At 43.7% G+C, this 25,148-nt stretch overlaps 1 protein-coding gene across 6 annotated transcripts in view; it reads right to left on the minus strand.

Moving 5' to 3' along the window:
- Window positions 1–24,825, minus strand: part of RTN4 (reticulon 4) — a 53,184-nt gene extending 28,359 nt beyond the window's left edge. Inside the window, exons 1-4 of one of the 6 annotated variants that reach the window (XM_075863021.1) lie at window positions 24,017–24,825; window positions 15,967–16,002; window positions 6,735–6,791; window positions 886–3,018 (exon numbers count right to left, since the gene is read on the minus strand). In XM_075863021.1, coding sequence (XP_075719136.1) covers window positions 886–3,018; window positions 6,735–6,791; window positions 15,967–16,002; window positions 24,017–24,404 — 2,614 coding nt within the window. In that variant the 5' untranslated portion in view covers window positions 24,405–24,825. The remainder of the gene's footprint in view (window positions 1–885; window positions 3,019–6,734; window positions 6,792–15,966; window positions 16,003–24,016) is intronic. The other 5 variants (XM_075863022.1, XM_075863023.1, XM_075863025.1 and 2 more) reach the window with 5 other exon arrangements.
- Window positions 24,826–25,148: the final 323 nt, after the last annotated feature.

Here is a 25,148-nt window from a genome sequence, read left to right on the forward strand (position 1 = left end):
GATACATCTTCCACTCCAAAAATTCTATGTACTGGCAATCCCTGACTTTCTTTCTAGAAGAGAAAAACTTAGTATACCTAACATCTAGTATGCAAAGAGTGTAGCGCATCAAGAAGTACCCGACAAACAACATAGGAATACTGATGTTAGTTTATGACATTAATAATAAATGTACAAAACAGTGTGGTTTTTCAGGTTAAACTGCAGCATTACCTGCAAAATTGTGTGGCCATTAATGAACAATTTCTGATCCACACCCCATCGGGCGTGGATTTTGTCCAGATGCAGAGGCCGCTACGTGGGTCCTCCGACCCTTACAGGATCTGCAGACAACCCTGCAAACTAACAAAGGTGAAAAGAAGAAAGACTTCCCCAGTGTTTACCATTTATTTCTTGGTTTAGTGTTCCTTTAAGAAAGTAGTAATACTCTGCAGAGGGCATAGGCTGTGTTACACTGATCTTACCAAGTTTCCCTCCAGTGACCTTTACCATGAAAGAACTTGACAGAACTGGTCATAAGCGGCAAGAACAAGGAGCAAAATGGGTTTTGCCTGGTCCATATAGTCTGACAATTTAAAAAGGAAGCACATGACGAATAAGTTCAGCAGCATAACAACGCCACGAGTCATCCCTGTTTATAGAGATGGCCTGGAGAGAAACAACAATCTCCATCAACAGAGAACAGTTTTCTCTAGAGACCTTCATGAAAAAAGCAGAACAAAAACTAAGGAGACCCTGGACAATGACTCCACTAAGTAGATCAATAGGGGCCTCCAAACATGGTGGAGAGGAATACGATGGAAACACATGCACACGGCTAGTAAACCATTACTAAACCTGCAGCAAGATATGGCACGCAGACTGGCAGTACATGCAAGTCATTACCTGAATTCTTGAAATTGAAAGGAACAGTATCTGGAGAGCGCTCCTTTTCTTTAATGGTTGGCGTGCCGATACTAGTTTCCTTGGAAGGTGTCAGAGGCTTGGAAATGGGTTTTTCATGGATCAAGGGCTCCGACCCAGCTTTGCTATAGTCAACTACCTTATCAGAACTCTGCACACTTTCTTTGGTTTTGTCCTTCACAAACTCATGTCCCTTAGGCTGTTCCTTTGGGGTCTGGTATTCCAGCCATTTGGGTGGCTTAACTTCTACTTTTTCATCTCTAGGTGGTGCGGAAATCTCTTTTACAGTTGCAATTGTGGATGGAATATCAAAGTCTTTAGCGTAGTCTGCATTTCCAAATTCTTCCATCTGTAAAAGCTTGTCTGGATGGGATATTTGGGCAACAGGTTCCTCTTCTACAATAGCAGACACATTCTTATAGATATAGGACTTCGGTAGAGTAGACTCTAGGTATAATTTTCCTGGTGAAGGCTCCTTCCATATTGTATCACTTAACTGTTCCTTTTCTGGGGTAATGCTGTGCTCAGTACCAAACAAAGCATTGGTAGTATCCTTTGAAATCACCTCAGCTTCCCAGAGCTTGTATGAAGGTTCACTGTGTTCAGACTCTGGAGAGCTGTCTTCAAAGTGAGAGGAAAACGGAGCGTCAAATTCACTCTTTAATGCCTTGGAGAAATCAGTTGCCAACTGCTCCGGTATAGTTTCCTTTACTAGGTCACAGGCTATGGATATGTATGGCTTTTCCGGCTCTTCTACCGGGGCCTCCTTCACCGTCTCCACACGTAGAGGAACTTGTACGTGTTCCTTGGAGCTTGCTTTATTGATAGCTTCTTCATAAGAAGGTGGCTTCTCAGACTCGAACCTAAGTTTTTCTTCGCTCACAGGGATCATGTGTCCAACTGGGGAAACATCCGGTTGAGAGGCCACAGCATTCAGACCAGCCGGGCCAGATGTTACAGGAGCTTCCATGACTATGTCAGGCAATACTGGTGAGGACATTGAATCGGTGTCCTCAAACAGTGCCCAGTCCTGTACTGAAGGACTGACTTTTTCCTGTGAAGTTTTAGCAGCAGTTTGAACCAAATCTATTTTTGGTTCGTAGCCAAGTTTTGGTACACCAAAGTCATGGAAATCACTTTCGTATGCTTCTTGCACAATGTCTGGAGTAAGTCCTTCTGGTTTGCTCGCAGCACCCCCATGTAGCGTACCAGTTGTGACGTAGTCTCCTTCTTGCTCAACAAGGAATGGGTTAACCGTTGCAACGTTTGAACCTAGACGAGAAGAAGCAACGTGAGATTTAAGTTCTTCTATTTTTTTCTCATCAGTTACATTGTCAGTCACTTGATTTCCACCAAATGCAAATGGATTGTTCTGCTGTAAAGGAGCAAACATTTCGTAACTTGAGGAATCTGAGTTTGCCTCGGGCGAGGCTGGAGATATATCATCAGACACATCTACATCTCTTTCTTCAGTATATTTTTGCTCCAACTTTACTGTGGATTCAAAATTCAGTTTCGTAATGTTGCTTTTTAGGTCTACAGAAACCTCTTTTGGTTCAAATTCAACATCGTATCTCCCAGTGCTCGTAAAAAAAGGCTTGAAATCCACATACTGATCATCAAGACCTTCTTTGAAATCTGAAAACTCTTCATGAGGTGGTCCAACAGATTTAAGCATTCCGGAAAACATCTCTTTTGCCGACTGTGTATATAATTTTGTGTTATCCCCAGAAGCAGGTTCAGGAAAAGATGAAGGGTGCTCAATAGCATGACCTCTCTCCGAAAAGAATAGGTCTTCCAGGTTGTCATGCACAACTGAAGTGATTTTGTGGTCTGTTACTTCAGGAAAATTACATTCAACGCCTCTACCTAACTTCTCTACTATAGGAAAATCATCTATGGTCCTTAACATTGCACGCTTATCACTAATGGGTTCATTAAAAGCTTCTGGTGTGGTGGAGTCAGCAGGAAACGCAACAAGCTGCTCCTTAGAAGAATCAGCAGACAGAGGAGACAGAGAATGAAGGGAAGCAGCAGACTCAAGCAGCAAAGATGAAAGCTCCTCTTGGCCAGCAGGAATAGTGCTAGAGGGTTGCTGCAAGTCCATTACAAGGTCTGTGATGACGAACAGAAAAGGAAAGAGGTCAGTAGCAGACAGAAGAAATCACTTCATGGATAACGCAACAGACAAAGTTAGTTCCAGCAAACTCAAACGATAAGAGGACTTCAATATTCAACCCAAAAATGTACAAGTCACCACAGATATTTTATGAATTGGTCATAAATCGCTCTTCCTTGGCCTGTCCTAACTTGGCGAAGACCTAAATCCCCCTTTCGCCAGTCTCCTGGTAAAATATTTATACCAATCTTTTTCCTCGCCACAATCTAAAAAGAAAAACGCTTGCTAGGAGTCAAATTTACTAAAACGTTGCAGCATGTAGGGACTCAAGACCGCCCAATTAAAGCAGCGGTCTCGGAAAGACAAACACCTTCCATATGCCGTTAAAGGAACAGTGTCATCACAAATTATTTTTTAATATGTTAAAGATGTTAGTGCTTTATTAAAAACGTTTATATTCATTTGTGTGTTTGTGTTTTACTTTTTCTTATTTTTACACTTTTTCTTCCCTATGGGGGCTGCCATTTTTTGTTCCATTTCTGTGTGTGTCGATTAACGACACATAGACATGGAATACGGCAGCCACAGTCCCATAGGGACTGCGAACGGCTCCCGTCCCATTGACTGCAGTGTACGGCGTCTGTGTGGGAACTGCGCATGCGCCGCTCCCACACAGTCCTATTCGAAATTGGCGCCGTCCGGCGCCATTTTCCTGTGGACCGGAAGTCGCGGCCGGACAGTAATACTACTACTTCCGGTCGCGGCTTCCGGATTTGTGCATTTGCACCAGCGGCAGCAAACGGAGCGGACGGGCCGGAGGGAGCCGCGGCGGCAGGAGCAGGTAAGAGATTTCAATGTATGTTCGTGTTTGTGTGTGTTTACTACTGTATGTAAACCTACTACACTGTGGGTTAGCTCAAAAAATGGCGACACACAGTGTAGGAGGTTACACCGTTCAAACCCCTCGTTTATCCCGGCACTAGCCAGGATAAAGGAGGGGGGGATGCTGAGAGCTCACTAGAGCGAGGGCTTTTAACCCAATGTTGCAATGCTGCAATTTTGGGAACAGCTCCATCTAGTGACCAAAAATGGGTAGTATTATAAATTAGAAATAATTTATAATATTTCCTGGACTCTTGCAAAAAAAAATAAAAAAATTTGAACAATGTTTAACCACCCACACACTAAATGTTTAATTTTTTTAAAAAAAACATGGGTTTTTCTGGCAACACATTCCCTTTAAAGAGAACCTTTCACCTGCCCATACATGTGCAGCAGAGTGCAGCATGTAATAGGCAGGGCTGCACAAATTCGGTCTCCCTTCAAATTTTTTTCAAATCTTCCTCCGTTATTTACATATCGGTGCTGTTATATTGGGCACCCGATAGATAGAATCGCCCCATTGAGAGTTCTGGGGCTTATTTACATAACTAAATGATAATGGGCGTGATCTCTTCGCTCAGACACGGTCCAATCAGCTACGGACCGTGTCAGGGCAGCTTGCGCGGTGTTCCCTCCTGCGAGGACACATACAGAGCGCGGTGTGTGTGTGTGTGTGTGTGTGTGTGTGTGTGTGTGTGTGTGTATGTGTGTGTGTGTGTGTATGTGTGTGTGTGTGTGTGTTCTCACGGGAGGGAACACATCACAAGTCGCCCTGACATTGTCCGTAGCGGATTGGACAGTGTTAGAGCGAAGAGATCACGCCCAATTGCTAGTTAGATAGAAACGCCACATTGACAGTTCAGGGGCTTATTTACATATCGGGCGCCAAATATAACGGCACCGATATGTAAATAACGGAGGAAGATAGGAAAATATTTAAAGTGAGAGTGTTTGTGAAGGCCTGCCTATTACATGCTGCACACGTATGGGAAGGTGAAAGGTTCTCTTTAAGAAATATGGAAGAAATAAAGGGCGCTCCGGACCCCCTCAAATTGGTCGAACAAGCATTCGTAAGAACGTTCATTCCCAATCGTTGGCCCGTGCAAACAGGATAGTGATCAGTTGACAAGTGAGGATTTAGTCTTGTCGACTGATCGCATCTTTAAAAACAATCATTGTCGGCAGCACATCGACCCATGTAAGGCCCCATGCACACAAACGTAAAAAATCTCCATAATTGCGGACCGTAGTTCGGTCCGCAATTACGGACCAGCCTGGTTCTATTGGCCACGGATACCTTTCCGTGTCGGGAATTATGGAGCATGTCCTACTTTTCGTTGTTTTACGGGCCGTGCTCCCAATGTATGGGAGCACGGCCCGAAAATGCGGCACGCGGCAGCCGGCCGTGCTCGCAATCGCAGGACGGGAGTACGGGCACGGCCGTATGCATGAGACCTAAAAAGGGTATGTGCTGCCAACAATAACCAAACAGTATGGGGAACGAACAATCCTAACAGTTGCATTTTGCATTGCCCCGTTTAAAAGGGTCTATAAATGAGCACCAATCGACTTGTTATATCAGAAGCCGGACCAGCGCTGGTCTGCCGTGTCAGCTCCCATATGAAAAGGGTGGTCTGTGATGAGAAATCCTATTATATCTTATCTGAAGATTACGAAGATCAAGAGGAATGGTATGAACCAAATTTAGAGTTAAAAGTGGTGCGGAGAGACGCTGCTGCACGCTGGACAGAAACGTTGCTGAGACAACATACTGAAGCCTAGCAGGGATCACGCCCGTGTCACTCTAATTGGGCGCGTGTACGATAAATGCCAGGCATGGTTGCCTAAGCAACTGTCCCGCTCGGCAAGCAGCAGCGTCTCTCCACGCATGATGTTTTATCGGGTGGAAGAGAGAAGCTGCACAACCCCTTTAAAGAGGATCGGACACTAGTTTATTAATGCCCTATCTCCTAACTAATCTAATAGGCGCTGTGATGCGGATAACTACAGTGTAATTGGTTTTCAAAAACATTTGTAGAGTTATATGCATTTTCCCAAATATGATAATTTGGCTATACTTGCCAAATAGGAGGTTACTCTCTCTTCACTCTGGGTGTGTAATGTTTTCTGTATGACGCTGCCCAATCAGCATACAGCTTCTCTCCCTTCCCTGCTCAGCAACACAGCGTGATCTTATAGTATACAGCTTTCCTGACTGTTTTCAACTGGTGATGCCTCCGGTTCTTTCACAGCAAGATCTTCGATCCTGGTGTCTTATGAAAGATGAGAATCTCCTATTTCATATGCCACCAGAAGCACTGTTCTAGGTTGTCCACAGCCGGAGATATGGCGGTTTTAATTAATCCTTCTTCCCTCCAGCCTCGGTCTCTCACACTGTGTGAAGCAGCTTCATGCTGATAGGACAGCGTCAGAGGCTGTGATTTAGCGCCACCTCAGGAGAATCGCTGCTGTTGACACCCCCTTGTCTAGTATAGCCTCATTTGCATATACAGAAAAAAAGCTCATAAAAAATGTAGACTTTATATAAGTTATTTACTTCGGGTCTTTCATACAAGAAAATCTCCACTTAATCTTGGATCCTTTGTGTGTGAGAGATGGAGCTGCTCGTCATAATAATGAAGTATCAAAAGTGACAATTGCAGTACTTTTATCAAGGATATGTGCTGCAACAATAGTATCTGTTCTAAAATAAATATATGTGGTGACAAGTACATCGTTCTGCTGTAAATGCAGTTAAGAGTGAATAGGAAGTTTTTCTAGATCTTTAGCTAGAGCAAGAGGGTTAGAGCAAAGACAGTACAGAACTTGCCTGAAGAAGAGGGCATCAGAGGTGCAGATGAAGCAGGAATAGGAAAAGGGTTCACATCTGAAAAACAAATACAAGACGACCTCAGCAAATAGAAAGATTAGTAATATGCAAAACATGATCCACCATACCTAAAGACAATCGGAAAGAATACATATGAAGAAACCACAAAGAATGCTTATCAATCAAGACATGTAGCCCAACGTGGGCACAGAAATTATACACCTAAAACGTAAAAAACAAAAACGGAAGTGACAGAATCTAATGCTGTGTGCACAAGGCTGTACTAAATCAGCAAGGACAGGATCTGATCCGGTCAGGGGAGATCAGGAAGACCTTATTAGATTCTGTCCTTGGCCCTAAACATACATTACCTGCATAGAGCCCGAATACAGCAGTGTGGGCAGAGCTTTATACCAATACCCATGTCATGCTTACAGGGTTCCAGAAGGTGGCAGTCACACCTGAATTTTTAGGTTTTGAGCGAAGTTACAAATTTCTCGCCATACATTTACAACCATAAGAAGCATGGCCCATCTTGATCAGAAACATTCCTAATGTATCAAAGGGGCAGAGGTTTGCAATCAAATGTGGGCTTTCTACCACAAGTAACATGAAAAAGAAGGCTTAGCTTTTGGTTTGCAGCCCTTCCCATGAAACGTAGTAGAGCTGGCTTTGTTCTTTTAATATTCATGGGTGTACAGTTTGTAGATTGAAGGGGTGGCACAGGATGAGAAACACAGGGCTGCTTTCTTCCAGAATCAACACCACACCTGACTAGGGATGTCACGATACCAGAATTTGGACTTCGATACCGATACTTCGTGTAGTATTGCGATTTCGATACCAAAACGATACTTTGCCAACAGTAATAATAAAAAAAAGTTCTTCCATTTTCTGATGTGAGGCGCGTGGTGTGATGATGAATTTTGAATGTGCCTCACATTAATAGTAATTAACCCCATCATGTTTCTCAGTCATAATGGGTTAATGTGTAAGGTACATGATGGGGTTAATTACTATTAATGTGAGGCACATGAGGTTAAATTCATCACCACACCTTGTTCCCCACATTAATAAGTGAAGTTTTTATTTTATTTTTATTTATATTTTCCGCAACAATTCGTTCACATCTGCGCCAGGGTCTCGTACCGACGGAGCTTTTCGTCGGAACGGGACCCTGACTGACACAAATGGAAACCATAGGTTTCCATCACCATTTATTTCAATGGTGACGGATCCGGGGCCAATGGTTTCAGTTTGTCGCCGTTGTGCAAGGGTTCCATAGTTTTGACGGAATCAGTAGCGTAAATAGACTACGCTATTCCGTCAAAACTACGGAAACCTTGCACAACGTAGCCAATTACGCTATTGATTCTATCAAAACGACAGAACCCTTGCACAAACAGAGACAAATGGAAACCATTGGCACTGGATCAGTCACCATTGAAATCAATGGTTTCAACCTTTGGTTTCCGTTTGTGTCAGTCAGGGCTCCGTTCCGATGGAAAGCTCCGACGGGACGGCCCCCTTACGATGATGTGAACGAAGCCTAAATCAGTCGCAGAAATCACATTATTTGATGTGCAGATTGCTGCAGGAGGGCCATGTAGCTACAGAAATAATTGCACATTTTCCACAGCAGTTTTACCTATGGATTTAGTATAAACCCTCGAGTGTAAAAAACTTTAAACGCAGGTGCGGATTTACTGCGCTAGTAACATCAGAATGGCTGTAAAAAAAAAAAAAAAGAAGCTAACAATACACCGCACAAAATACAGCTTGCCATTTTGACAACGGAGTTGATGCTCCACACAAGTCTTTGGGAAAACGCAGCATCTCTGCTCAGAATCCGGAGAATGAATGGACATGCTGCCAATACTAAAGTCGCACCGCAGCTGCATTTAGTAATCATGTGCAGATTTTAGCTGCAGCGTGGGGAAAAGAATTGATGGAAATCTAAACTTCGCTGATACTGTAAACGTTGCAGATTTTCTGCACGTTAATCCATTGAGGAGAATCCAAACATTATCCGGCCTGTGGGAACATACCCTGATCTATGACAGTCAGGGACAGAATGTTTCTGGGGGGCTTGTAAACAGGAGGGGATGGCGACTTTAGTTGCACCCTAATGCAGGGGTGGACAAATGACTTAGAAGCTAGATAGACCATTCTAGAAGCCATTTTTTTTTTTTCGAACTACCACAACATTTAAAAGAAAATTAGGCGACATATAAAAAGTTCTGATCAGCCAACAAGCGAGCATATCGCTGCCATGTTTACATGGTCCAGTGATCAGGAACGAGCGCTCTTACTTAAAGAGTCTCCGTCACCAGATTATCAAATCCCTATCTCCTATTGCATGTGATTGGCGCTGCAATGTAGATAACCGTAACGTTTTGTTTTTTTTTGAAAACCGATCATTTTTGGCCAAGTTATGAGCAATTTTATATTTATGCAAATGAGCCTTTCTAATGGACAACTGGGAGTGTTTTCTCTTATTTCCAAGTGGGCGTGTATTGTGTTTTGTAACATCTGGGTGTGTTTACTTGTCTTACTAGCTGGGTGTTGTGAATAGAATTGTATGATGCTGACGAATCCGCATTCACTTCTCATCGTTACCACCCAGCTTCTGGCAGTGCACAGACACACAGCGTGTCCTCGCTCGTCCGACGCGATGAAGTTCCTGTGGGAGGAAGTACTGTCACAGCGTGATCTCGCGAGAACACGCTGTGTGTCTGTGCACTGCCAGAAGCTGGGTGGTAACGATGAGAAGTGAATGCGGATTCGTCAGCATCATACAATTCTATTCACAACACCCAGCTAGTAAGACAAGTAAACACACCCAGATGTTACAAAACACAATACACGCCCACTTGGAAATAAGAGAAAACACTCCCAGTTGTCCATTAGAAAGGCTCATTTGCATAAATATAAAATTGCTCATAACTTGGCCAAAAATGATCGTTTAAAAAAAAACAAAAAAAAAACATTACTGTTATCTACATTGCAGCGCCAATCACATGCAATAGGAGATAGGGATTTGATAATCTGGTGTCAGAGCCTCTTCAAGCTTGCTCAACCAATTAGAGGGGGGGTCCTGAGTGGGGAAACCACCCTCTATGACTTTCATATTCCCTAATAGGGCATTTGGACAGTATTTGCCTTTCCAAGACAACCACTTTGACTGGATCTGGAATCCCGATATGCTGCAACGCTTGTTCGCCCAGTCATTGGCCCGTGTAAAGCTGGTTTAACACTTGCTGATTTTCGTCCGGTAAACGAGGACCGGACGACGGTATACAGATGTCGAACGGCGCACGCTTGCTTTATTTAAACGGAGCAATGGTCTGAATGCTTGGGGGATGAAAGATCATGAATTTGATTTTGTCCCCATGCATTTTGCATCTGGTCGGCAGCACATCCTGGGTTTACACGGGGAGATGTGCTGCCAACAAGCAACCATTGGTTAGGCCGCATAAAAGCTTCGATCAGCCGACAAACAAGCATTTCCTCATTTATCAGCTGGTTGCAGCCCAGTTAACACTCGTTTGCCTGACCATTGGACCGTGTAAAAAGGCCTTAATGGGCCTTTAAAGCACCAACAACAGCTATCTAGGCATATTGGCCACCTGGCAGATGTCAGAGCCTCCCCTATTGTGTCCCAGAGGAGCTGAATACAGCTTATCTTCTTCCATGATCTCATACAACATCTTTAGAAGTGCTCTTAAAATGGTGCACCAGAGAAGACGGGGCACCAGAGAGGACGGGGCACCAGAGAGGACGGGGCACCAAGTTTTGATTATGCCACGAACCGTCCACATCTGCTCACAATTATTCCCTATGCATTTTAACTCCAAACAAGTTTCATAATACTGAATGGATCAGGTTTATAAACGGACATGGGACTAAAACCGTCCGAGATACTGCTGGCGATAAATCTGCCCCAACGTTACTTGTAAAAGCTAATGGTATCGCCACGCAGTGCAGTCTACTGTAATCCTAAAACTGCACTGGTGCCACTTTCTACCTTGGGAATATGCTTACAGAAAACAAAGATTTTCTCTGTGCAGAAATGGAATCTACCAACGCAATGTGACAGACAGCATAACCGCATTCAATATGAATTTGTGAAGAAATGCTCCGATCTGCATACTGTAAGCCAAACCCATGTTACCATCCTGTATAATCCTCCATCCAACAATCATGCACAAATTCCCTCTTAGTAGATTTACTGAATGAACAGTTTCCTAAACCAAATACAGAAATGAGATCCCCACTTTTCCTCTAACAAGACCAAACCAGACAGAAATAAAAAAAAGGAGCTAAACAGCTAACACCGCTAGAGTGGTGCAAAGGACTGCAATAATAATGATTAAAAAAAACAAAAACACAAAACAAAAAAACATGGTTCCCGTTGTGCTCATCATCATGTTATACAGTGTTTAGGAGACAAAAAGGAAAGAAAATTCTGCAATCTTTTTTCATTTAGGCACAGACTATGATCGGCAGTGAGGCCCAGGCAAGTTTGAAAAGTTGTGCTGTATAGAGAACCGGTCCCCTCTCCCGACAGGTCTGTAAATAATTCTATTCCCCATGAGAACAATTCTGGAGCATCTTTTCTTAGGACTCTGTTGTTCCTGTTATTTCTTCTAGAATTGATTCTATGACTTGACAACTGTGTGTTACCAGTTATGGGTGTGCCCCCTACAGAGACTGACAATGTCTGATCAGCGCTGACAGACTGCAGGGATACGCCCCTTTGACAAGGGAAACGGTAACACCCAGTTGTCAATTTATTCAAATTTCTAGCAGTTCTGAGAAAATGCGTTCGAATTGCTATTTCATAAAAAATACAAGTAATCACAAAAAAAAAACAAAAAAAAAAAAAAACGCACGTCAGGAGAGGTGTCAGGTTCTCTTTAAATAGATGGTATATGGCTGCTTTGGGTCATCCCCTAACCTTCTTGGGACTATTCTTATCAAACCCTGATTTATGACAGATTTAAACTATTTAGATCTTTGTGCATATATAACTGAAAGGCCGTTGTCTAATAATCTGCAGAATGTCAGAAGAGACAACGGCAACACTGGGAGAAATACGTGACCATGCGCTTAGTTATATAAAGTGATCATACCATCTAAAAATTGCTGAATTACGATACTTATACAGCCAGGACAACAAAACAGTCGCAACCAGACTGAAAACCACAATGCCGCATGCAATGATCGAACAATAACACGGTAATCATCATGGAAGTACAATAATAGGTGACTACACGGCCACGCTCTCTACCTGTGGTACTTCTACGCTAGGCGGTACATGCCACATCTCTAGTGGGTACTCGCACGGTCCTCATGCTCTGCCTGCAGCATAGTGTACGATCATAGCCTTGGTGGTACTTTGCTAAGAATACCCGCTAGAGGATATGTGGACAGGAAAAACTGGTAAAATGGGCATGACCTGTAATTTAGGACATGGGTCAAAAGTCCTTACACAGGAAGTCAACTCGCTGCAACTTCCAACATGGAAACACGAGCAGGAAATGGATGCAGCAGATTCCAATCACATTGTCAAAACCCAAAAGCTAGGAATACCCCGGCCTTGAATGGAGGATGTACTGCAGGGTGACTAGTTCATCTTGAATCTGTATGTATAAAGTCCATTCCCTCAACTCCCGCACATCCGTGTTCCGTTGTACAGGAGCTGGATATAGTGGAGTTCAGTGAAAACATCGGTCAATGTAGATTATTCTCCAGTCCGTGTATAGAGGAGACCTTTATACAGAACTGTAATTTAGAAATGTTTTACCTTCGGCGGCAGCCTACAATTTCTCCCCATTTTCAAAATTTGTTCAGTAGGATTCCCACATTTGTTGTTGTAAAACATTTCATCCAGTACTTCTAAGCCCTAAATTCTAGACTTTCTGTAAGATGACAATGGGTCATACGTTTACGGTAATCCTAGCAAAAATATGCCCAAAATTTATACCTTCGGAATACGTTTGACAGTTTTACATTTATTATGTTTTAAGTACTGAATAACTAACCCTGCTATGCTATTAGGCACTGGAAAATAAGAGCAAAACTTAATTGGTACCTCAAAACATATAGTCCAGGCGTGATGTAGACAGAGCCTCAAACGGCAGCATTTAAAAAGCTCTGTCACCAGATTATAAGTGCCCTATCTCCTACATAGTCTGATCGGCGCTGTAATGTAGAGAACAGCAGTGGTTTTTCTTTTGAAAAACAATTTTTAAGCAAGTTATGAGCAGTTTTAGATTTATGCTCATTAGTTTCTTAATGACCAACTGGGCGTGTTTTTACTTTTTACCAGTGGGTGTTGTACAGAGGAATGTATGAGGCTGACCAATCAGTGACTAATCAGCGTCATACACTTCTCATTGTTACAGTGTGATTGTGCGGTGAAAGAAGCTGGGCTGGAACAATGAGAAGTGTATGACGCTGATTAGTCACTGATTGGTCAGGGTCATACACTCCTCTGTACAACGCCCAGTTAGTAAAAAGTCTTATAATCTGGTGACAGAGCCTCTTTAAAAGAGGCTCTGTCACCAGATTTTGCAACCCCTATCTGCTATTGCAGCAGATCGGCGCTGCAATGTAGATTACAGTAACGTTTTTATTTTTTAAAAACGAGCATTTTTGGCCAAGTTATGACCATTTTTGTATTTATGCAAATGAGGCTTGCAAAAGTACAACTGGGCGTGTTTACAGTAAAAGTCCAACTGGGCGTGTATTATGTGCGTACATCGGGGCGTTTGTACTTTTACTAGCTGGGCGTTGTGAATGGGAGTGTATGATGCTGACGAATCAGCATCATCCACTTCTGTTCGTTAACACCCAGCTTCTGGCAGTGCAGACACAGCATGTTCGAGAGATCACGCTGTGACGTCACTCACTTCCTGCCCCAGGTCCTGCATCGTGTCGGCCACATCGGCACCAGAGGCTACAGTTGATTCTGCAGCAGCATCAGCGTTTGCAGGTAAGTAGCTACATCGACTTACCTGCAAACGCCAATGCTGCTGCAGAATCAAATGTAGCCTCTGGTGCCGATGTGTCCTCGCTCGTCCGACACGATGTAGGACCTGGGGCAGGAAGTGAGTAACGACACAGCGTGATCTCTCGAGAACACGCTGTGTCTGCACTGCCAGGAGCTGGGCGTTCTGAAGAGAAGTGGATGATACTGGTGTCCGCCGTGCGATGGATCCTTTACAGGATCGGGAGTGCCATTATTAACAGAAGCCACAACACAGATGTAAAACAAAGTCTGTATCTAGTGCATATAGGGTTCGCCACATATATTATGAATGCCATATTTATGTACATTGATAGAGCGCTCCATTTTCCAGTCATCTCCTAATCCTCTGACTGCATGCAATTCTAGTATTACATTCAAGAACAAGGCAGCTCAGGATGAACAGTCCTCCGGTGCATAGACACGTGTGTACACAGGTAATAGTGAACATTCAGGTTTGAAAAATCAAGAAATTATACTAGGACTAAGCGGCATCACTTCATCTTCACACTAGTAATCTGCCATTCATAGATTTTTACATTTAACATTTTTCAGTTTCAGATTTGCCTTTTGTTTTTAGATTACTCAAATTATAAAATTATGGAAGAAAAAATAAAAATCACATCAAGAACATTACAACTTTAAGATTGACTGTAATTAACACCAACGTTTCACGAATGCCCAAACCTAAAAATTCTTCATTTTCAAATTATTCAAAAAAGATCTGTTCTTAGATTAATCCGTAGAAATTAAAATTTAAAAAAGGCCACTAGACCTAAAACACAAGCTAGTGTGTAAACTGTTCTCATATACTCAAACTATTAGGCGTTATTCGAAGTGCATGCATTTTAGCCAAAACCTAAAGAGAAGAACCATTTAAAAGGAAGAGCCTTATAGGTCTATCCTGGATCCAATTCTGGTTTTGGCTTTAAAAAAAAAAAAAAAAAAAAAAAAATGCATTTCAAATCTGCAGTGTGTGAACTCCCCCTTAAAACGGTAACTAGTGCAGTAATTTTTTTACGCTCAGATTTCAAGTCTAACTAAATTCGTGGAACAACTATTTCACTCTGGAACCACTTTTTTATCGAGAGCCCAAGAGAAAGATAGATCTATATTATATATAATGTGCCATCCGCTCTAGTGATCTACACAACGCCTGCAAGAACTAGATCATGTAGGTGGATGAACCCATCTGCAGACAGGTTCCAGTATATGCATCGGAGGATGGGAAGGGGGGGGGGGGGGGTCCATGCACCTTAACAGATCAATGACAGTATGAAGTTTATTGAATCAAACATGTTGGCCAGTCATTATCTGGAGATAAAAAATACTGGAACCCTAACGAAAACCCGAAAGAGCCATTACCAGTGAATGGAATCCATTAGGGCTCATTGGGATACATTCGAAACCGATGTGTCATGTTACGAACAGAAGCCATGGCACAAGGGCGAACAGAGCCTAAGATCTCATATCTGGTAGAATCCCCCAAAATTACCATAATGAGTATGTCCCAGCGCTTGTCAGCAATGGAGAGAACTTCTCCGTTAAGATCTGTATTACAGAGTACTCCTATTTATTTCATTGGAGAGGTGACCACGCACGGACTGCCACTGGGACCCATTCATTCTAATAGGATCTTCTCACATCAACCAAACATAGCATAAAATCCATTGGTGGGTGTCCAGAAGAACAATTAATGAGTAAAAAAAATTCAGAGAGAAGGATTGTCCTTAGTAATCTACTGGGTAAGACATTTTTGGGGTGACTGGAACCACGTCTGCAGACAAACATGCACATCCGGCCACTCCAGACATGTATGTTTATAGGAACATTTCTCCAAGCTTGGGAAATCCTACAGACGTATTTAACACACAATATTTTGAGGTTTAAAACTTTTAGGGGGAGATTACACTCCCACAATAACGTGACAATGAATGAGAAATCCTCTCTCCCTGTATGAAGAACCTTCTCTGATAAAGCGCTCAAATGACTGGAAAAGTATCCTCATCATTCTCACGTTTCATCACATAAGACGTACGAGTTCAGACGCCTCGGGTGGTAGAGCAGCTCCCAATATCTTTTCATTAGAAATTAACTTGTATTTTAGCTTTAATGGCCTTTAAATTAAGTGTGATTATAATACGTTATAGCTAAATCATGGACGATTATCAGCTAATCTCATTCACGGATCCACTTTACCTTCTCCTCGAAGATATTGTGCTAAAAATGTATAGCCTGTAAAAAAAAAAAAAATAGAAGATGCAAGTCAGACAAGAACCAAATAAAGCTGAAAGACGACACTGGCAGTGCAGCGATGCCATGTTTTACCATGAACGCAAGCCCAGTTAATGCATATAATGTCTGTGTGCGTTTGCTGGAAACATGAAACCAGAGGTGTAACGTAAAACAGTAGCTCAGCCGCCAACTACTCCAAAATAGACCGCACACTCCCAAACTCAACCAGCCATTCCCGGAGAGTCCACCTCACGCAAAACATCAGCCAGCGGTCTCAAAGGCTATGTAGCACATTGAACGGTTTGTTTTATATAAAAAATAAAAAAAAGTTTCAGGCGATTTTAAAAAAAATTGTTTTTTTTATTATAAAATAATATTTACTTGAGAGCTTTTATGTATCTTGTATACATAGAAGCTGTATCTTGCCGTCAAGGCAGATTCGGTCAGCTGAACTGACGGCTCTGCTGAAAGCTGGTCCTGTGTGTCTGACACACAAGATCCAGCGAATAACGATCGCAGCTAATTTCAGACACGCAGGATCAGCTTTCACCCGAGCAGTCAGTGCAGCTAACCTTACGGACTCAGAGACCCAAAAAAATACAAAAACAAAAAAAAACTGTTTAAATGGTGTATATAGCCTTTAAGCTAGTTTAGTATAAAGTTAACTGAAATACCCCAGGCCAGTGTTTAAAGGGTCCATATGGATTTGTGCTGGTGGGCACAACTCCTGCAAAGGAGAGATCAGGCTAGAAACCACTATGGCCTACTTGTCACACTCAGCAATGTCTACAACGACCACCTCTGTGGCAGCAGTGTGCAGAATCCTAAACTATGGCAAGAGGGCATATTGTAAGCAAACAAGGCAAGAATAGGTTTAAACCTATTTGGTTATTGTTTAAAGCTCATCTGACTCGTAACCGATGCATAACAGATTCATAACTTGATTCTTAGAAAACTAGTCCAGTAAAAAGTAAAACGTATGTACACAACAATGCCAGTACAACGTTACACGGCCACAGTATGGACTTGTAGGCACTCCATGTGCCCCGTTGTGGTACCTCCGCAAGTAGCAATGCTTTTAGGTAAAAAATATCTAATACAATATGCACGTTATTTTGGATCCATGTGACTGAAATCCCAAATATAGCCATGTTTATGAGGGCTTACGCATGCATTGCTCTTGGAAACTCCTTTAGGCTGGATTCAGACCCATTGTTTTGCGCTGCTTTTTTTTTTTAGTACGTCCAGATGTGACACTAAAGACTATGGTAAAATATAAAATGCACTACACAACCGCGTTTTGGTTTGTGTCGTTTGAGGCAATTTTGTGGTCCGTTGCCCCCCCCCCCCCCCCCCCCAATCGCAGCATACTCTGAGTATGGCGTTTTTTTTCCATAAGCTTCTTTAGAGAACTTTAAAAATGATAGAGACAAAGAATGTACGAAAAGACACTAAGGCCTCATGCACACGACCGTAGTGTTTTTCTGGTCCGCAAATTCCAGGACCGTGTTCCGTGAAATGTCCTCCGCAGTTCATCCGTATGTAATCCGCAAAATGCGGATAAAAAAAAAAAAAGCCTAGGTAGAACTCATTCCCGGTCGTCGCCTAGCAACACTTCCGCAAATCCTCAAAATGTGGTTGACACACGGAGGTGTACCCGCATTTTCCACCTGCCCATTGACTTCTATGGGCATGTCCGCATTGAATTTGCGGGCCGTAATAAGACATGTCCTGAGTTTGTGCGGCACGGATTTGCGGACATGCGGGGACCCGTGAAAACACGGATAGTGTGTATGAGCCCATAGAAATGAATGGGTCCGCAATTCTCCCGTGGATTTTCGGGGGAATTGCGGACGCAAAAATACGTTCGTGTGCATGGGGCCTAAATGAAATTGGCTGCTATCCAATTTTCTTCACATTTGCCTAGGTATGCAGTAATAGGAATTGTGCACCTTTTTCCTGTCAGGACTATAGGAAAGTTGAGTGGCAAACCAAATGGCAGCCATACTGGTTGACCGTCCGCTTTTCCGGTACAAAATTATAATTATGAGAATAGCAGAATACAATCGCAATAACGTGGCAGATGAGAACTTTTTCTATACTTACTGCTACTAAGTAGAATGACCTCTTTGTTATGTTGAGAGAAACTGTTTGTATTAAATGTTTACATCCACTATGACAAAAGCCGCTCTCTTGAAGGATTAATGTCATGAAGAGAAACACCCTAGTGTACCAGAGGAAGCAGGGCCTTGTAAAGTTCAGCCAGCATTAGTCGTGTGCGGCAGACTGTAAGATGCCACTTGCCAACTCATTAGCTAAAATGTTTACTTGGAAATTGTAGCGGAAGGAATTTGGTGCCGAGACGTCATATTCAGTTACAGACGACCTGTAAGAAAAGTGCTGCAATATTTAATCATCCATAGACTTTCACCTGCCGGCATGGACAAACGTCAGCAGTCAGGACGTCAATGCACCCCGAAATCTGCTGCTACTAGAAAATAATAACGTATGGTTGTCCACTGTCACTTAGGCCTCGTTCACATCTGTGTTCTACTATTCCATTGTCCTGTTCAGTCATTTTGACAGCTGCATGCTACTCTATTTTTTCCGGGATATATGACGGAATCGGTGACGGCAGCTTTAAGTAGAGCCTCCGACACATATGTGAACAGAGCCTTATCCTAGCTCAGGGTTTGCCAACCACAGGGTTCTTTGCATTGTAGTTAGGGTTTCCCTTGAAGACAACCACAAGAGCTGTCACTTTTAGGGCTCGTCCACACGCTGCAGAATTATCGCGTTCTTTCCGGACGGAAAAAAAAAATGCAGAAGAATACAGTAGCAGCAGAATGGATGAGATTTAACAAATCTCATCCACATGCTGTGTAAAAATTCAGAGTAAAAATTGATTGCCCTCTGGTGCGTATTTTTTAGACCACAGCAAGTCAATTCCTGCAGCGGAAAGTGGACTGAATTTCTGCATTTTTCAGAGGAGAGGTCACCATCTCCTATCATTGTGAAAAATGCCGCAAAATACGCACCATTTCTGCCGTAAAAACCGCAGGAAACGGTGCGTTTTTGCCGCAGCGGAACGTCCGCACTTTTCAACTGAATTGCTGCAGAAATTATCTGCAGCAATCCCATTGTGTGAGGACAAGCCCTAAGGGTGTGTTCACATCAGAGTTTGTTTTCTGTGGATGGGTTCGGTCAGACCTTTCCATCAACGAAAAAGGTAAACGGGAACCAGAGTTTCCATTTTCATTGCCATGGATTTCAATGGTAATGCTTCCATTGCTAAGTTTCCGTTTGTCTCCATTCCGTAAGGTTTTCATTTCATGGACGGAACCAAGCGCAGTCGACAAAGTTTTGTTCTGCCGCACACCATGTCCGCTAACTCCAGCATCTTGAGCTCCAGCCCCATCCCAATTGGTTGACTGCTCTGCATGTCCTCGTCATACGAGCACAGATGTCAAACCGCAGAGGAGAGGGGTTGGAGCTCAAGATGCTGAACATGTCCCATGATGCAAGGACTAAGGCCAGATTCAACCGAGCATGTTCGGTCCCTGATATACGTACTGTATGCCGGAAGTATTTCCCCAGACCGTACGCACTGCAGGGAGCTGGGCTCTTACCGTCATAGTTATCTAGGACGCTAGGAGTCCCTGCCTCGCTGCGGAAGACTGTCCCGTACTGAAAACATGATTACAGTACGGGACAGTTTTCCCGCAGCGAGACAGTGACTCCTAGCGTCCTAGATAACTATGACGGTAAGAGCCCAGCTCCCTGCAGTGCGTTCGATCTGGGAAATACTGCTGGCATACAGTCCGTCTATCACGGACCAAACACACTCGTGTGAATCCGGCCTAAGATATTCAAAATCCGTACGTTTCTACTGCTTTACCCTATTGCTGTTTGGGAGGCGAAAATCTGATGAGGCTCCCTTTAATGCATATCTCCAACTTCAGGCATATATCAAGTATATAGCGCTCGTGAGCCATTTACAGTGTAATCTGCAGGAAGACATGGCAGCATGGAGCTAGAGATCAGTGTAGGTCCCACCAAGTTAATATGCAATAATGCTAATTTAATGTTTTTACAAATATGGGCAACTGACAGATACTGTGCCCTATACCATGGGTAAAAAAAACAGATAGAGCTGTTCAGTGCCAGTCAGTCTAAGATAACTATAGGGCTTAAAAAAAAAAAAAGCAAGTGGCGACCCTTACACGTGCCAATTCCCTGAAATCCAAAAGAATAAATGTCAGTACGTTACATTTTAAAATAACATCCCCGAGTACTGTATGGACTGCCAATGTGAATGATAAAATTATAACGGTAGCGTACTGCAGGGATACACAGCTCAACAAAGAGGCTATTGGAGGAATAAGAAATGTGTATCTTATAACATGATACGCTAAAAAAATGTAAAAATCTGGTAAGGACAAGAACTCATTGTGATTCTCCGTTTGTGCCGCAGAGGTCTTGTGACAGAGCAGCTGTATTCACATCACACGATCTGATCTAACATGAAGCTCCGCTGCCCGCTGAACACACAGGAGCCAAACTGTCCTGCACAGAGCAATGTCCAGCAATAGGTTGGGAACCGATATGTATAGCTGCCACGACAAATGCCACGTGGTCCGTGTAAACTGGGCCTTCTACCATCTCACACTGTAGGATGAACTATTTTTTTTTTTTTTATAATGGATGCTGTAGAGAGAAAATAATTGCCTATAGGGGGGAGCAGATGTAACATAAGCGATACCAATAATTCAGCTTCTCCTTTGCATCTTGAGTAATACGTTCTTTTAAAATAAGCACCTTTTTTTTTTTATTTTAACAAATACATTTATCACCTATCTGAATGGGGGCCTGTGGTGAGGTGTCGTTAGAATGGAGAGATGGACGAGTATGTGACAGTTACAGCCTGGTATTCAGCAGTCTCATGAAGACAACCCCTTTCTAGGCGCCACGCAAAAAGAGAATCTCCACGTGTTGTATGATCGGCTATGCCCCTGCCGCTTATCCCTAGAGGTTTCTGAGGCTGGCGACAACGCTCGCCGAGCAGATATCTTCATGAAACAGCCCCTTCAAGAGTGCCTCATAATATTGCATTCAGTCTTTTGAGCAATTATAGAACGATACGATCTATTCTGTGTCACTGTGATTTCTTCCAGTAACCTACACTGCAGTGGTCAAAAAGGTTATCCTTTTATCGTAAAATAACTGCGTATGAATATTCATTAGGGTTCATTATTCTAGTCTGGACCTATTAGCACACAGCAGGATTTAGTAGCTGATCAGTTGATCATGTCACCTGATATACCCTGCTTAAAGAGGCTCTGTCACCACATTATAAGTGACCTATATTGTACGTGATGTGATCGGCGCTGCAATGTAGATTACAACAGTGTTTTTTTATTTAGAAAAACGATCATTTTTGACAGAGTTATGACCTATATTAGCTTTATACTAATGAGTTTCTCAATGGACAACTGGGCGTGTTTTACTATATGGCCAAGTGGGCGTTGTGGAGAGAAGTGTATGACGCTGACCAATCAGCGACCAATCAGCATCATACACTTCTCTCCATTCATTTATACAATAGCTAGATTATAATGTGGTGACAGAGCCTCTTTAATATGATCAGAGCCCTCACTGCAGAGGTTCCATCCACTAGACTCCTTTAGACACAAGCCAGCCCTTTAGACTCATTCACTAAAAAAAATATAAAGATTCTAAAAAAAAAAAATATATATAAAAAGGATCATGTAATTGAATGTCCATAAGGGGATATATCAAACTGCCACCAATCTTTAGGGTGTAATCAGTATCAGAGTACCTCCACTTATACTGACATTATATAGAAAAACATTTATAGCGCAGGGCTGTGCACAATAATGGTTTTTCTAAATGACTTGTAGTAGTGATTCTGCTTCTAAATACATCAGACTGTCTATAGTCCGTGCTGCCCTACTCTGTCTCCATGGCTCCCATATCCAGAACATCCGGCAGCGCTGAAGAACGTAATGTGATCCTACAGTGATGGCGGCTGTTCTTGATACAGGAGCAATGGAGACCGTAGGGCGAACTGTCTCCTACTGCAGTGCCACTGGCATTACAGACTATAGACAGTCGATCATGTATTTAGAAGAAGAATCGCTACTACAAGTCATTTAGAAAAACAATCATTTTGCACACTCCTGCAATATAATACATTTTCTATATAATTGGAGGAATGCTGGAATAGAGTTTTAGAGTTAGGCATAACTCTCACTCGCAGAAGTCAAGGGAGCCATGATATGGGGTACTCACTCCAGGGAGCTGCTGCCGCTATACCAGTGCCCGCTGTGACAGGGTCAAAAGAAATATCCAATGGCGACTCCTTGTGTTCTCACCTTGAAAATGTATGGCATTGCCACAGGATGTCTGAGAAGACATGGGACTCGCACCTATCTCCAGAATGTGGGTCAACTGATCCCCCGCCTGGTGAGGTCACGCGTATCTCTTCATTCACTTCTATAAGAGTTCTGGAAATAGCGGAGCATTATTGTTTGGCTGTTTCCGTAACTCCCATAGAACAAAGTGTAGAGAGCCGTGGATATTCGCAGCCACCTCGCCATCCATTTTCCGTCTGGATGTGGCATCCACCTAACCAGGCGGGACCCACGCTTATCAGACATTTATAGCGAATTTCCGAAACCCCCATAGACTTAGTGCCGGACTACCTCGATTTATGACAATAGTAATAGTAGTCTGCTTTAAATCTGTAGAGGGGGGGGGGGGGGAATTGCTGGTAATGGAACCTCACCCTACCTACGAGCCATTTATGACATCCTGTGACCAAGATCGGAATAACTCTTTCAGCTCCAGGGCACTTTATTTTAGGCACACTGGCTACTACCCACCATTTCATATAGAAAATTCTTAACATGCCACAAAACCAGCACCAACTCGCATTTGACCTGCTATATTAAAAGAAATATATATTATACGAGTTATACAAAGGAAATGCAATCAATAGTACAAGCAATGATCAGGTAATAGATGAAGCCAGACATTGCAGTTGTGTTACTGGAAAGATGACCGACGCAGGCGTCTACTGCATACAAAGAACGAGATGACAAGATCACGACTAACAGGAAGATGTGATGGGGGAGCCTGGCACCAGGCACTCCCCCAAGTCTTCTCCGATCAGCTGGCACACATCAGACCCCACCCCAACATTATGCACACTCACTGCCCACACTCCACCCACCAAGGCATAGCCAAGGTGGACAACCAGATAATCATTACACACAGGGCAAGGAGGGGGGCATGATTCTGCAAGCCAGGAGATGGGCATTCAAGGGAGCGTCTCATGGCCTACACCAGCTGCGTATATATTGCTAGAACTTACATCTATCATGGCTTCCATCAGGCCAGATGTGGACGACATGCAGCTGTTCTAACCCGATAGTAGAACAGGATACACAAAGGAGCCATCAGATTAGGTGACCCCATAAATAGACCACCCGCACGAGTACCCCCGATACTGATAATCATTGTGTCATTACAATGGAGGACAAATACCAGAACTTCATCTCAACTTTATCAGATTTACGCCGGAGCTGGTGGCTATTTTGGCAGCGGTAATGATCGGCCATGTGTGTGTGTGGGGGAGGGGGGGGGGTTATAATTACTCAGTGGTCAGGACTTTCATACGACTCTGCCCCAGGGAATGAAGGATTTGTGTATGGACGGTATTCCAGAATGGATATCAGGAGGCCTGCCCAATTTATGCACAATGCCCATGTCTACCAGCGATGTAACACCACCCACAGAAACGCAGTAAGTGAAAGGGGCATCGTGCAGGAGCATAATATATAAGCCTAGTCTACTGGTCAGGTAAATACACTGACATGGTAGGGAACTGGGGGTGCTGGGTCAGGGGGAGTGTTATTTATCCTGCCGCTTTGGGGGGAGGGGGTGACCTTCACCAGGATGGATGCATATGCCTGACATCTATGTCACTTACCCACGGAGCCGGATTTGGAGGGGGCGCTGTACGGTGCAGCCGGCTTGTCGTGCTCTTCCTCAGGCGCGCTGGGAATGACTGGCGCACTGGGCACGTCGCTGCTGATGCTGCTGGGCTCCTCTTCCTCGGGAGAGAGGTCCAGGCTGTCCGAGTAACTCTTCTTCTCCTCCTCGTCCTCATCAGCAGGGAGTTTACCAGGGATGTTGACGGAGAATGCGGGATGAGAGAACTGCCCTGTTCCCCCGGTAAGGTCTAATACGTCGTCCATATCATCCCAGGACTGCACACGGGGCTTGGCCTCCGCAGATCCACGGTGCTGATTCTCAGCTGCTTCCACAGCATCGTTCCCAAAGCTACTGGATGTTACATACGGGGATTGGTCCTCCATGGCGGGTGAGGGACGGGACTACGAGCGGCTGGACAATGTGCGCTGCCTGGGATGCCGGCTGGAGAGAAGTACGCCACCCGTCTGAGCGATAGAGGAAAAGGAGCGATAACAATACAGAGAGGGGAGGGAGGAGGACTGCGCCACGCCCTGGTGACTCAGACTCTGCCAGGAGCAGTCATCATGGCGGGGATGCTGCTGTCCCCACCTTGACTGGAGGGAGCCAACCAGCCGCGGCAGTGGGCGGGATTAGAGTTTTTTGACTGACGTCTTGTTCTTCCAATAGTGAGTTCGGAAGTTCAAGGTGGGTGGGACGTTCGGCTTTCGCTAGCTAATAAAGGAACGAGTTTGACCAAGGATGGTGGTTGTCATGGGAACCGACAGGAACCGCTGCGCCTGATTGCTCTAGAAGGACACAAGCGGCAGCCAGTAGCAATAACGGACATTCCGGAACTGAGGCTGGGGGGAAAGCGATATTCGACAGGTGGCTTCACGTTCAGGGATGATAATGGCAGCGTTATCTGCTACTACTTCCCATCAGTAATCAATGGCTGATAAATGTTCAGTCATCATTGGTGCTCGAATAAATTAAATGACGACATTTTCACGTTACCGTGAAGGGGCGTGGCTAGTTTCTGTAGTCCAGTGAACAGCCCATGGCGGTAGGTTTCTGAGAGTGGGGGAAGAAGAGGAAGCAGCAGCAGCAGCTTATTTTCATGGTGGACAGTCCTTATTGTCCATTGGTTT

Source organism: Rhinoderma darwinii, chromosome 4 (genome assembly GCF_050947455.1).
Source record: "Rhinoderma darwinii isolate aRhiDar2 chromosome 4, aRhiDar2.hap1, whole genome shotgun sequence".
NCBI lineage: Eukaryota > Metazoa > Chordata > Amphibia > Anura > Rhinodermatidae > Rhinoderma > Rhinoderma darwinii.